This window comes from Leptopilina heterotoma, unplaced genomic scaffold, assembly GCF_015476425.1.
Source record: "Leptopilina heterotoma isolate Lh14 unplaced genomic scaffold, ASM1547642v1 Lhet_214, whole genome shotgun sequence".
Taxonomy (NCBI): Eukaryota; Metazoa; Arthropoda; class Insecta; order Hymenoptera; family Figitidae; genus Leptopilina; species Leptopilina heterotoma.
In genome coordinates, this window is record NW_025110932.1 from 561712 (window position 1) to 577050 (window position 15339).

Sequence of the window (15339 nt, forward strand, 5' to 3'; positions counted from 1 at the left end):
CCAAGATATTATATGTATTATTAAAATACAAGAAAGTCTTTAATACTTATTCTAAAATAAGTCTGTTTGTTCTGTAATATTTAAGTCCATAGGAAGTTGACTTAAAAGTACTGCTAAATAAGTTTCAAGTTAATACAATATTTATAAATTATTTTTTGGTGTAAAAATATATTCTTGAAACTTTTATCGTCTAATTTTAAAAAGGTTTGAAGTGCATGCGCACGAGCTATCCACGTGTTTGCGGTGTCTTTAGGCATCGTGGCGTCGCGCCATCATTATTGAGCGAACATATGATTTCAATTTTCTTCATTTTAATTTCATTTTTCCCTTGGATCGAAAGTCATTAAAAAAAAAATTTAAAAAGGGAAAAGAAGAATATTATTAAAAATTGCTATAAAATTGCACCTTGTTTTGAATAGCATTTTTTAATTTGAGAAGAATTTAGAACCGTATATGTCTACTAATTTTCAATAAATGTTATCTCTAAAAGTGACTAGACTATCAGCACAACGTTACGTGATTTTTACTACGAAATTGTGCAACGAACACAATATATAATATACATTATATATACACAATGAATAAGTTCTAAAATAACGCCTAGTCAATGACAATGACTTGACGATATAATTTATTAAAAAAGAAAATAGTGGAATCTATGTTTTTTCTATTTTCGATAAAACAGGAAATTATCTCGTAATGTTGAGTAATTGATATATAAAACCGTTATTGGTGATTCATACTGTTGAAAATTTTCATTTATGGATTTTAAAGAAAGTAAAACGTTTATTGATTTAATGACATCGAAAATTTGCTATAATAATAAATTTATTAATAAATTCATTATTAAAATGAATAAAAGTCTTATAAATTTCTTTAAAAGAAACGTGAAAAATTCCCTGACCACAGACGTGTTTATCGCAAGTACGATAATTTTTGTTTGTAAATAATTGACTCAAAATCTGTTATTGGAAATCGATAATATTGAACTCAAGAATGGTATTAAAATCTATTGTAATACCAATGACGTTATCATCGAACTTTACATAAGGCACTATAATACCTATAGAACGGAAAATGACGTCATGTCTGCGTCTGGCCAACAAAACCATGTTTTCTTCCGTTATCACTTCCTCTTAATGGATAAGATTATATTGAGAAGCTATCATTTCATTACAAACTCATCCCTTTTTTATACATGTACAATCTTACAGCGCATGAAAAATATTCCGCTGGAACTACTTTTCAACACAATTTTTAATTATATTAATTATATTTGATAGAAGATGAATTTCTACCAATTGTAGGTACTCGCATTTTTTCTTTTTGTAAAAATTGTATATGAAATTGCTTAGGAGAATATAACGGGAAATAATAAAAGAAAATGATATACATCTTCGATTCAATTATTTTTTTTATTCAATAAACGTGTGTGTTCTTCTGTGAATCAAATGAATTATTCATCTATTATCTACTGAAGTGTGACATGTTTTTTTTTTCTTTAAATACGACTTTACCTATAGTTTCTTTTTCAATAATTTTATTCCATTTCTAAGGACGTGCAGAAAAGTCTGGCTATTTTTTTTTAATACTCTTTCAAAGAATACTAATAATACTGCAAATAAACGTAAATGTTTTTAGGAACACTTGTCTTAAAAAATGACTATTTTTATTTGTCAATTTTCACAGACGCAGAAAACAATGTAAAATATACAAAGTGTGCGGTATTGGGGCTATTTTAATGCACGCGCTTCTTAGAACCAGACATCATTGAAAAGATGTTAAATCATAAGTTCATTTTGAGGAAACTTTTAATTTTTTAGTTAGCAATTGTGCAAAATTGTAGAATCGATAAAAATTTATTTCCATCAATTTGTATATGTATAATGTACTTTAAATTTTTATCGACTAAGAAGATCTTTATCTTAGCTATATAAAGGAACATACAAACTCTATATTTTTACATTTTTAAAAAAATTTATCATTTATTATAATTATTATTATTATTATTATAATATTTTAAAAATGTTGATTTGTATATTAAAGGCATCGAAAAGTATTTGTCGAAATATGATTTTTACTTCTGAACAGGGTTGAGACGCGTTATTGTAAATAGATAACTTAAAATTAAGGGTATTCACCTTCTCAATGGGCAGAGATGCTGGGTACATAAGGAATATTGAGTTCAATTATTATTTGTATTATTTTATTATTATGTATTATCATTTAAAACTTTCTGAAAGAGAATTTAAAACTATTTCCATATTTAAACTTTATAAGAAAGTTCGAAAAAATTAATTTTTTCCAAAAATAGTAAAAACAAATGATCGTTATAATCTCATAATCATCATAAACTGTTTTTTTATGTTTTTTATAACTCTATTCATCAAATTTCTTTTTGGGCATTTTTTTCTAAAGGGGAATTTAAATAAGTCGTTACCATTAATATGTCACTAATAATAAGGAAAGCTAAATGTGTACGCATATGAATTAAAATCTGAGAGAATTTAAACAGAGGTTGCGCGCATATATTGAAACGGAAATTTATTAAAGGGCCTGTCTGAAAAGTTGTTCATATAGCTATTTGGATGGAGAATATTTATGACCTATCGTAAATATGAAAAGAAATATTCCGTTTAAAATTTCTTAAAGAAAAAGTATTCTCGTATAATACTGAAGTACCATGAAATGGAAAGGTAGATCGAGCCCTCAACACCTTTTAACCACGCCTTTAATACGTATTCCCTATATTGACAGAAAGTCAAACATTGTCACCCCAGGACAAAAATACCTTCAATATTTTTTTATATTTTTCAAACACTTTATAAATCCCAAACATTTGCTCTATTATACGAAAAATAAAGGTTATTAAAAAAAAGTAGGCCTTGAGGCAACATTGTATTCCAAGTTTTAAGATATATTTATTTGTGTCTTGACATGAAGAAAAGGACCAAAAGTTTATAGGTTATATTTATGATCGTTTTGCCTTGAATAGAGGATTTAATTTTTTCTTTTTAATTTTGTAAAATGGAAAATATTTTTTAATGGATATTTTTATATCTCTTTCTTCATGTGGCTAGTCAAATTTTGAATTTTGAAATATCCAAAATGTTTAATTTTAAGGCCACAACTAAATGTCCACATCTTTGTAAATAAATTTTAATCTTTATAAAAATTTCTTTTGAAAATAGATAAGAATGTAATTTGTATTATCTATATATTAAAAGAATAAATTGTATTTTCTACGATATCAAAATTTTCCTCTATTTGAGGTAAACGAACATGTGCTTGATACTTCATTTCGTTATAGAAAAAAGGTAAACACTTCTTTTTCCTCATTATCAAAGAGTTTAAATAACAAGACAGAAAAAACATTTCATATACGCAAATTTTAATTAGGAAATGCTTTCTAGGATTAAATTACTGACATGAAAAGTAATCAATAATTGCGATTCTAAAATATTTTTTACTTATTCCTGTTCTGATTAACATATTTCATACGCCATTTTCCTACTATAAAAATTAGTTAAATAAAAGAAAAATGTTGATTTAATCAAACGTTTGCTAAAATTAATTAAAACTAAAGTGAAAATCGTATTTATTTTCCATATTTTTTTAATTTTCTTGTCATGTATCGAATAATAGAATTTCACAGCAAGCACGTGCTTGATTAATAAAAATCGTTTTTAAAATTTCAAAATAAATTTTTGATTATTTTTCGAAAATTTTGATAATATTGGAAAAAAGTAAATTTAGGTAAATAGGTTACACTAGAAATAATTATAATTATTAGTACTTATACAGTATGATATAACAAAATTAGAAAATTCTATCAATCGATAGAGTACTGAACTTACCGCAAAGTTACCCCCATGTATTGGCGTCGTCCCTTGATTCTTGTGCGACATTCTCGACACTATTCCTCCTTTAGCTTCTCAAAAATTATTTCTCCCAAATTCAGCACTTCTCCAATCACACTTTGAATTTTGAGAATTTGATTATAAATATTTATCCAATTCACAAACACCTCTTTAACACGTCGCTTAAAATAAAATTTTGGTTTGTTTCTGTATACAAATTACCAATTATTATAATTAATTATAATCTATAAAAATTCTAATCAGATCTCTTGGGAAATTTTTGATTTAAAATTCCTCCTGTTAATTAACCTGTAATTATTATTAATTATTTCTTATCTTTTTTGTAATTATAGGCGTCTCGCGCTATTTTCATTAATTTATGTCGAATAATGTAGTATAATTAATAAATAATTTTTTTTTCAATATAAACTTATATAAATAATAAATAAGACTTGAGATATTTAAAATATAAAAAAAAATTTGACCGCCGTGTAAATATTGTAGCGGTGATCGCGCGAGATCTCAACAGGGAATGAGGAGTCGAACGAGGTTGGCGATGTGGGAGGCAGCGGTAGTGGTGGTTCTCAAACAATATCCCCCTCTTCATCCCCCTCCCCATCTTCGACTATCCCTACCAAAAACGTGTCGAGCAGCCCTTCTACGGTCGGTCGCACACGCTTTCCCCCTCTCTCGCTTATCCCCCCACCACTTATTTTATCCGCGACGCTAACCGACGCTCGACGTTGCTCGACGTCGTCGTCGCTACCACCACATTTTCACTTTCCCCTTAAATAATAGTTTGCGACGAACAATAATTTTTCCAACTGAACACTTCGCACGAAACATGTCTCACCCTTCATGAATTGTCAGTATTGGGATTCTTATCTTTCACGTGGTCATTGTGTATTATTGTATTCTAAGTGTTCGATTTTTTAAACAATTTTGTTGGATAATAAAAATAAATTGTGTCTGCATTGAAAAATTTTTTTGATTATTGTAATCCTTGTACTGATTAATAAGAAATGATTATTATTCTTAAAATTTTTTTTTAATAAATTAATAAATAAAATAATAATAAATTTTGTCAAAATTCAATTATTATTTTCAATGTCTACTATTTCAATAAAATTTAACGAAAGAATTCAATTATTTAAAAAGCAATTTTAATAAAATTCGTCTCAAGAATTTAATTATTTTCAAAAATATTTGTCAAAATTTCAATTATCTTTATAAATAATAAAATTTTTCTCCTAAATTCAATTATTTCGAAAAATTTTAGTAAAATTTTTATCCGAAATTCAATTATTTTCATAAAAAATGAAACTCATCGAAGAATTTCAATTATTTTCAATCCAATTTTCATTAAATTTCTCGAAAAATAAAATTATTCTTAAATTTTTTTTTTAAATTTGTCAAGTGAATTCAATTATTTAAAAATTTGTTGATTGAATTCTTTATGAAAATTCAATTTTAAGAAACATTCAATTAATTCATAAAATGTTTATTTTTCTATTTAAATAATTTAATTCTCGTCGAATTTTCTAATAAATATTAATTTAAAAATGAATTTCAGTTAAAATTTTACAGATATTATAATTGAATATTGATAGCGTAGATTTTTAGAAATAATTGAATTTTCAAAAGGTGTCAAATTTAAATCTTTGAAAATTTGAATTTTTCACACTTTTAATTAAGAATTAAATTTTCTTAAAAAGTGTAATGGAATTTATTTTTAAATATTTCATGTTTTTAATTTCTAATATATTTAATTGAAGAATGGAAGAATAATCGATATTTCGTAAAATTAAATTGTAGAAAAAAAGAATTTGTAAATTCTCAAAGAACTTGTTCAAAAATTATTTTTAAAAAATTGATTTAAAGAAGAATTTTAGTTGAAAATTCTAGAAATGAATAATCGAAATAATGAAAATAATTTTTAAAGAAGTTACAGTAACAATAGCAAGATTTAATTATTATAAAACATGAAGAAATGGAGCAGTTTGAGTCGAAGACTCAGAGTGATCGCTTTCTTCATGTTTTATAATATATAGTATTCTTATATGTTATTGAATTTGAAATTTTTGAAAATCTTAATTTCTATGAAAAAATAATAATGATTAAATATTTATTTAAAAATAAAGTTTTTTAGAGTCAGGGAAAAAGTCAAAGTTTTGTCTGGAAATCAATTATTTAATTTGTGAAAATATAAATCTATTTTAAAACCTTGAAAAATTTGGTTTTTAAATCTGGAAAACCTGGAAAAGTCAGGGAATTTGAAAAGTGCAAAAGCGTGACAACCCTTAAATGTTATTTACTGTGTGTTTAAAAAATTATTTTTTGTACAAAAATCTATTGTATTCATAAAAGATCAAAAGTGGCAAAAAGCGTCAAGAAGATCAAAATTGGAAATTTTCTATCTGAGGAAGAAAAAAATGATTGGAGATTGATTTAATGAGTCTTCTCTCCTTCTTCTTCGTTTTCTCGTTACACCTTTCTTTAGATGGTGTACAGTGACATTCCTATGTTCAAATGAGCACCAACTTCACCTTTTCTTAGAATTTTCCGACTCGAGTTCGATTTACGGTTAAAGTATTATATTTTTAAAAATATATACACACAGTGAATATAATTATAAATACTTTAAATTTTACACTTCAGATGGGAATTGATTAGATTATATTTTAGAGACAACTCAGTTCAGAACCTCTTGAAAATGTGTTTTTAATTAATTTTCATTTATCAACAAGATTTGTATTATACATGCAATATTTTACTCCTCTTAATTGGTTAAGAATAATTGATATTTACTTTCGAAAATTAAAAGTTGGGCGCTTTTTGAAATTCAACATGCGGAGGTTTCATTATGGAGTAGAAAGAACTAGTTCAAAACAGTATGTTTTTAAAAAAGTTTTTAAAATATTAACATATGAAAAAAGCTTAACATATGAAACAGAAAAGTTATTATGACTATTTTATATTTTTCGTGAAATAATAAATATGATATTCATTATATATATTTTATATTTCTATTGAAGAGATCGTGCAAGAACGTTGAATCTGTTTGACTGACACGCGGAAATGTGCAAAAGATTTGACCTTGCTCAAGAACTGAAAGGAGAGCAAGACACTCAGGAATGTCGTTGTTGGTATTTTTTTATGTTTATGGAAACACTTTTTCTTTATAAAATTAAAAGATTAAAAATGCTTATCATTATTGGCACTATTGACAGAAGCAAAAATTTCTCTTTTCACACAAAAGAGTAATGAACAGTATTTTAAATTCTGTAGACATTTCTTTATATTCAAATAAATAGTTGTTTGACTCTTTAGCTTTTTAAGAAAATTGAATAAAAAAAATTTAATTCACGACTGTTCACGAACTAACATTGTAAACTTAATGTAATTACAATATTAATAACAAAAATTCAAATATATACGTTTCGTTTTTTCCCGAAAAAAATGATTGAAATTTTATGCGCAGTTGGAAAAATTTCTTAATTACCATTTTTGTGATTGCACAAATCGATTTAATAACAATTAACAATTTTTTAATAATTGGTTACTGATAAGAAAGGAAATCACGTTTATATTTTCTACATTGTTACGCATTAAAAAACAAAGGAAAATCCTAATAAGGTAATTTGTTTTTAACCTTTGTCATCTGGCTTAGTAGATTCAAAATGTCGAATAATTTTTTTGTTATGAATTTGGCAAAAGGTTCAGTATATTGGTGCTTTTTTATTTGAAATTTATTACTCGATGGTTCTTAGGGTGACTGATTTCAAATTTGACTGTAAATTAAAAAATTGCAAATAATTGAACAGAATTTTATGTCTTTCAATATAAATATATTTAAATTTATTTTTGTCAGTTCTCTTTACAGTATACCTATAAGAATTAATTAACTTTAGTCAGAAAGCAGTAGAATAATCAATATTTGACAATTTAAATTTTCATGATATGAAATTCTACAGATCACAATGTATCTAACATGAAACGGAACCTTTTTTCCATTACTATTAAAGACATTTAAATTTACTTAAAGTACAACTGATATAAATCATTTTGTCCTATTTATTTATGACCAACAATATGCCAACTCATTCCTCGTTGAAAATTTTCTTTTCATTCATTAAAATGTATTTAACATTATAAAAATTGTATCATTACAAAAAAGAAAATATTGTTGACATGTAATACAAATTCTGTAATGTACAGTAATTCAAAATACTAAAATTAATGTATCCAGTATATCGGATACATTTATCGAAAAGTAATATTGAGGTCATTGAACTTTTTTTGAAGATTGTTATCGCAAAGATTCATCAGGGAAAGATTTAATAAAGAAAAGTTTATCAAAGATTCCAGGACTGTCAATTTTTAACAAAAAAATGAAAATACATATATGTACAAGATATTAAACTAGCACACGTAATATAATATATACTATTTTTGAAAATTAGATCATAGCGATTTTATTTGAAACAATATGGTGCAACGACTGTATTATAACAAATTTTATTTACTCCTTCTAAATTTGATGGAAAGATTAACATTCCTTAAGAGTTCTACAAACATTTATTTAATTTAGTAACTAATGTTTAGTAAATGTATATAAAAAAGGAGTGCCAATGTCTAATAAACTAATAATTAAAAATACAGTCAACTTCTTTATATCTCGATTATATATTGACATACACAATAAATCAAAAAATCTTTGTGCTCTGTGCCGAAAATTAAATACTTTTTAAACATTCAATAAATCATCGGAATTTAATTTCACACAAAAAAAAGATTTACAATAACAGGATTTCTTTTATTTTACTTCATAAATTCTTGATATCGTAAAAGTAGATTAGTTCATAACAATAAATGAGCTTTAAAGTCGATAACAAATTGGATTAGCTTACAAAAAAGAATATGATATTAAAAATGAAATACTTTTAAATTGAAAAGAATAATCTGCTTCTGAAAGTGCTGAATGAATATAAACATTTGTATGTATTTTGAATATTAATATTATTTATTTATCCAAATAATATTATTTAAATATTACTGAGAATACTAGATTGAAAATATAATTTTTATTTTCTTTGTACGAAATTATTTTAAAATCAGGAACATAGAGTCAATCGAAAATGTGGTAAATTTCCTTTAAGTCACGCGATCATAACGATTAAAGAATTGACAACATTAAATATTGTATATATATATATATATATAGATACTTGAATTAAGTCTCTGTAACTTAAAACTATAACGTCTCACGATCACACATTCCATATATTGCTTACAAATTGATAAAAAAAATCTCACTTTGATAATAAGGACTCTTATTATAATTATTAATATAACTCATCATGTCTAATTAAAATAATTTTTTTAATATTTTCATTTTTTTGTCTTATTCTTTTTATGAATAATTACCTACTTAATTTCAATTAATTAAATAATTTTTATTTTATTGAATATGTATTAATTGAATAAATTCATTAAACAAAACATGTTTTAAAAGTTTATTAAACAATAAGTATATTATTAATATATGTTAATTAATTTTAATTTTATTATATATCAATTATTCATCAATTTATCAATTTATTATCTAAATGAAAACATTGTTTGACTTTTCTGTATACAAATGATCAACTTAATGATAAAGTAATTTTCGGATTGTTGAATGTTACATTGTTTGTTCTTGATTCCATTGAATTTAATTATGCATAGTTAGTTTACTCTAATTTATTCAATTAATAAGTCTTTAATTTTCCACGGGTATAACTAATAAAAACTATTTTTATTTTTTTTCATCCTTTTCGTAAGTGCAGCTTAACGGTTAGCGTGTCGGACTTTGGTGCATTAAGTTAATGCGTTCGATCCCAGAAACTTTAGAAATTTTAATACATTTATTTCGTTCATTTTTAAGACCTTTAATAAATTAAAATGATAATAATAATAGTAATAATACAAAATTACTAATACTAACAAAAACAACAATAATTTTTAGTTAGTGATTTTATGTAACAAAGGGACTGCGTATAAAAAGTAAATTGAAAAATAATTTGTCTTAAAAATGTGTTTCTGATGAATATTAATGTTTTAGACAAATTGTTTTTTAATTTCATTGTCGTCACTTTGTATAATTACAAAGTTCACAAAATAAAGTATAACATTATGCATGCATAGTTACTTTATAACAAGAGATCTGAAACTTTTTAAAAGAATACTTCTTAGAAAAAAAAATTTTTATCTTGTCTGATATTAATTAACAAAATTACACATTTTTTCGTGACCTACTTTTGAAAAATATATAAAAATTATAGTTTTAAAGTAATTTATGTTATTCATTGAAACTTTAACAATGGTATACATTTTATGCGTACATATACATATATTTAATTATATAAATAGAGTGTATAACGGTTATTATATTATTTCACATTTATCCTAATTTGTGATACTGTAACGATTTTTTACTATTTGAGGAAATAAATAAAAACCGCGACAATAAAATCTACAAAAATATACAAAATGATAAAATAAAATATTGCAAATAAACGAATAAAATAATCAAATGACATTGAAAATACAAAAGACACGATATAAATACACATACAAACAATTTACAGAAAGAAATAAAAATTATATTTCAGTCAAAATCAAAATAAAAAAGGCCTGACGTCAGGAATTCAATTACAGAATATATAAAAATACGCAATCAATAAATTAAATACATAAACACATACAAATTAAAAAATATATAAAGAAATTGGTCAACTTAAATACAATAAAAATTATAAATAATACGTTAAAAACAGCAAAGAGATATTTAAAATAATTATTAATACACAATTCGCCTCGCGACCAAATTCACTCTCTTATAATTAAATCAATCAGAAAATAAAATCACACGTCATACTCATTAATGAACAATTTGTGAAATTCTGGTCATTGTGAAATTCTTTACCCTAAATAATTAGGTGTAAAGATCTTGTATTAAATTTAGGCACAACTTACGGAGCATTCTCTGCAACTCTCGCAATGATTCTGTCAGATCAAAAATCCAGGGAATGTGCATCGTTCAACATCCGAGCATTATCGTTGATCCTGGCTTTATTAATATAGCAATCCTTTCTTTCATGATTCTATTAAATCCGATTGATATTAACGGCCACACTTTCCGTGTCCTCGGCCGGCACGTGAGAGTGTAGCCGCAGCCGAATCCGTGGTCGACGAATTGCAAAAGTCGATTATTAAATTAATTATTCGCACTTTTCATCGACCCCGCGATTCAACCCGCAAACTCCCACTTATGCCTAATTTCACGAGAACACGGAAATTAGACAAAATTTATCAATTACTCGGACGTCGAACCGGTCACATTTGCCAGGGGCCAAAGGTTATAATATCATATGATATCGCACCGCTTCAATACTTGCGTTAGATTAGATTAGATATCAGATTATTATATTAAGATCTTCAAAGATTAGTTGAATATGTACTATTTTTAAAAGAAATTTTTAATTTGCAAGAAAAAATGAGGACAAGATTTTTTCGACACATTTTATTAAATTAATTCTAACATATTTTAGGTAGAAAATATTTATTGTATTAAATGTGCTATAATTTAAGGACGCTGAAATATTTTTGCACTATAAGATGATATGGCTGTATACAATACAAATTCTTCGCAAGATTGGACAGGTTTAGACAAGTTTTATTCATCAAAGGCGACCATTTACTTCTCACTTTCTTTTACGCAGTTTATCTCTTGCTGTATATCATTTCTTTCGCTTCGATTCTTTTTCTAAGTTGTACATATTTCTATAATTCTTCCACCTCAGTAATATCTATCCGCCACAATAGATATTTTCCGTTATAGAAGGGAAATAGATTCGAAAAAGAAATTTATAATATGCACGATTCATAAATCAGCGTTATTGGAAGGTCGCTATTTAAAAATAGAAGTAAAAATCAATGTGCCCTGTGAACTTGGAATGTTCTACAAATCTTTGAAAAATTTTCAGTTGTATATTCTGTTGAGGAGTCTTGAACTGTTTTAAAACTGTGACAAATCGACGCCAATCGACCCAGACCTCTTGTCGCCACTGATGACCTCTAAGTTTGGTTCACGCGCTCTGCATCTTTTATGAAATTTTTTTGTAGGAAAATCCTAGAGACTTTCATTTTGAATAACACTATTATATGAGAATTGGTCCACCCACATGCCATATATAGCTTTAGATAACAACGTCAGCAAAGTTGGTGCTATATGGATTTGTTGTAGCAAAATGGAAGAATCTGACCTTTAGTTTAACTCCGTGAGTTGTTGGCCAAGTGGCGCCAAGACGATTTTTCTGCTTTTTTGAGGAATGTTATTTATTTTATTTGAAGATTTGCTTATAAAATCAAGTGGTCCTCGATCTAGACAGTCACCTTCGTTCAAAAAGAGGAAATGTCCTTCAGAAAATGTTTTCATTTTATCCACTTATTGAATTGCTTCTAAAAGAATAATCATCCTCAACTTGAACTCTTTTTCCCTCTAACAAGTAATTCTTTCTGTCGACAACTATTCTGTAACTAAAATAAAATGCATCCTTCCGTATCCGTATGCCACCAGACAAAAAAAATTTTTAAAAACCTTTTCATCATTTGACAAGAATCCTTTTCCCCGAAAAATATACAGTCAATAAATATTACGCACTAAAGCTTCTCAAACTTCACAAAACATAAATTTCTTTATTACATCTCAGATAATTGCAATGTCGTAAAATATAGGTTTTTTAACAAATAAGCGATAAAAAAAATATTTCAACTTCCTAGCATTATATTTCATGCCAATAAAATGCGCATTATATCCTACACTTCTAATTTATAGAATGTTAAACTTAATATTGTTTGCGAAATAATCAACAAAAAAGAAAATAAAACAAACATATTATTAACTTCATAATAAAAGATTAGCAATTAAAATAGTAAAATTTATTAGTAATTTTAAAGTGTTGATTCATCAGTTAATGAATATGTTTCAGATTTATCTCTCACGTATAATAATTAATTATGCTGCGTGATAAATACACATTAATTGATTAATTAACCAGATGGAATAATTATATTACAATTTGCATGATAGTTATTAATTGAGATGTAAATGTTCATTTGTCAATTGGCGGTTTATTTAGAAAGTTATTTTATTAGCAGTGATGCGTGAAACGAGACGCGCTGCGTGAATGATCAGTAACCTCTATCTTCATTGAAATTAATAAATTTAAGTGCTCGCAAAGTGATCAAATCTTGGTTAAAGCGTCTGAGCAATGCGGCCCTGATCTATGCTCCCAATATCACTTTCATATATCTATATTTAACAGTATCGAGGCACAAATCGACCCTTTCGATCAGGAATAAAACGATGATGTTTTGACCTTACATTATGAAAATGCTAATGGTCACACGAATATTACACTTTGTTCTCTATATTTTTAAACACAATTTTATACTTTATACTCGACTTACGTGACATATATAATATAAAATTATTTGCCCAATTGATTTGGAAACAATCCACTTTAGTACAATTTTGCAATCAAATATTAATTTTGCTTGAACATAACAGTCTGAAAAACAGTCACAAACCGTTTATGTTTTTAAAATAAAAATTATTGGAAACCTATTTTAATCTTAAAGCTGTATACATTATGTGTTATGTCAATCTCAGGACTTAAAATCAAAGCTAACATTTAATCAAAAAGATAGTTCCATAGTCGGCTACAACAAAGATTCATTTTTTACAGTTTATTCTTGAATTTGCATAAATTAGAATTATAAGAAAGATTAATTTTTAATCACATTTCGGATTAAAAATCCATAAGAATATTTAATACCACTATGTTTCTTGCATACTTTGTTATGATGATTAGGCTTTTCATTAATGGCGCACTAATGCTAGGACGCGCACTATTTTTTGTAGTGTAACTTCCATTTCTACTAAAAAAAAATAATTTTACAAATATTTTACTCTTCGTCGAAAATTGTTGGTCTGAAATTTACAAATTTAAATGGATTTTTCTTCTTCTTTATATTCTATGTACATTTTACAGATTGTGTTTAAAATTCGTAGTAGGCTAAACATTTCCAAAGTTATTGTTTTCTATAAGTAGAATCGAAAATAATTTTTTGTACATCATAATCTGTTGGTCACCAAGGACAGCATATTTGTTGGTATTCAGTTTTTCATTTCTGTCTGTGAGGAAGCAGGCTGACCAGACATAACAGACTTGACAATTTCGAGTTTCTCACTAATGTCCTGGATATTTTGTTTTAATTTATAATTCATGAAAAGTAATGAAATAAGAACTGTATACAATAAAGGCAGAAACATTTTTGTTTAATTTCCTTCTTCTTCTAAAATTCAAAATTGATTGAAAGTAATTAAAAATTCCTTACTCTTATATTTAGAAAGAATTTATTTATCCGTTTATTTTGTGCATCTTATTTATATTTCCGATATGAACTTCTGCATTTATGGTTTAATTTTGAAGATAGATCTTCTGAAAGCTGGCATATTTTTAAAAATTGTCAACCATCTGCCATGACCTTGACCTTAACATTAGAATTAACTTTGGTAGCCGTGTAAACTTTCAGTATAGAAAGAGCTGATAGGAGTTTAGGTTTTTACAGATGTACCCCTATTGTCACCTCTTTTAGCACCTAATTGTTTTCACTTTGATGTACATATTCGATAAATATATGCTTCATTTCGCGCGCGACTTCATTTCATGTACATCACTTGTCTATTGAAGATGAAATGTTTTATGATACTGACGCGTGATTTAGTTTACTAAGGATTAAATATTAAATAAAGTGAAAAATTCGCCAGAAGCATTAACAGTCAGAAAAAAACAGTAGGTGATTAACTAAAAATTATGTCAATTAAAATACCCGCATTTTAGAATAAATAATGTGAAAAATACAACTGACTCGAGTCTAGGATTCTCTGTCTAGGATCATAAAATATACTGGAAAGACAGCGCGCGAAAATTCAAAACTACAAGAGAACGAAAAAATTAAAAACAAAACTACTACTGACAATTTATTCCTTATGGAAACTAAAACCTTAAAGAGATTCAAAACTTTTCCAATTCTTGAGTTTTTTAAAAAGATTTCAGATTCTGATATAATATATTAAAAAAAAAATAACATAGAGTGAAATAAAAATACACGATGATAATCAGGACCATAAATCAAAACTTTATATCCACACGTGCATGAAACATTATTAAAGGGTAAATTGCACACTCTGATTCTATGAACACATATTGTAAATTAAACTATGAATGATAATACTGGTTTTATGGTCGTCAACTGCACAATAAACTTAGTTCAATGCTGTACCTTGACTGTGAACACCTTGAAATTTTCATTGGCAAACATCGAGTAATCATAACTGAGGTCATGGTAAGTGCAAGGTTGATGATAAATT

General features: G+C 26.3%; 1 protein-coding gene across 1 annotated transcript in view; it reads right to left on the minus strand.

The window, feature by feature from the left end:
- The window catches only part of LOC122501754 (proton-coupled amino acid transporter-like protein pathetic), a 29618-nt gene extending 25410 nt beyond the window's left edge, over window positions 1–4208 (minus strand). The window contains exon 1 of the mRNA XM_043611472.1: window positions 3858–4208. Within this exon, the coding sequence (XP_043467407.1) occupies window positions 3858–3908 (51 nt within the window). The 5' untranslated portion in view covers window positions 3909–4208. The remainder of the gene's footprint in view (window positions 1–3857) is intronic.
- Between the last annotated feature and the right edge of the window lie 11131 nt (window positions 4209–15339).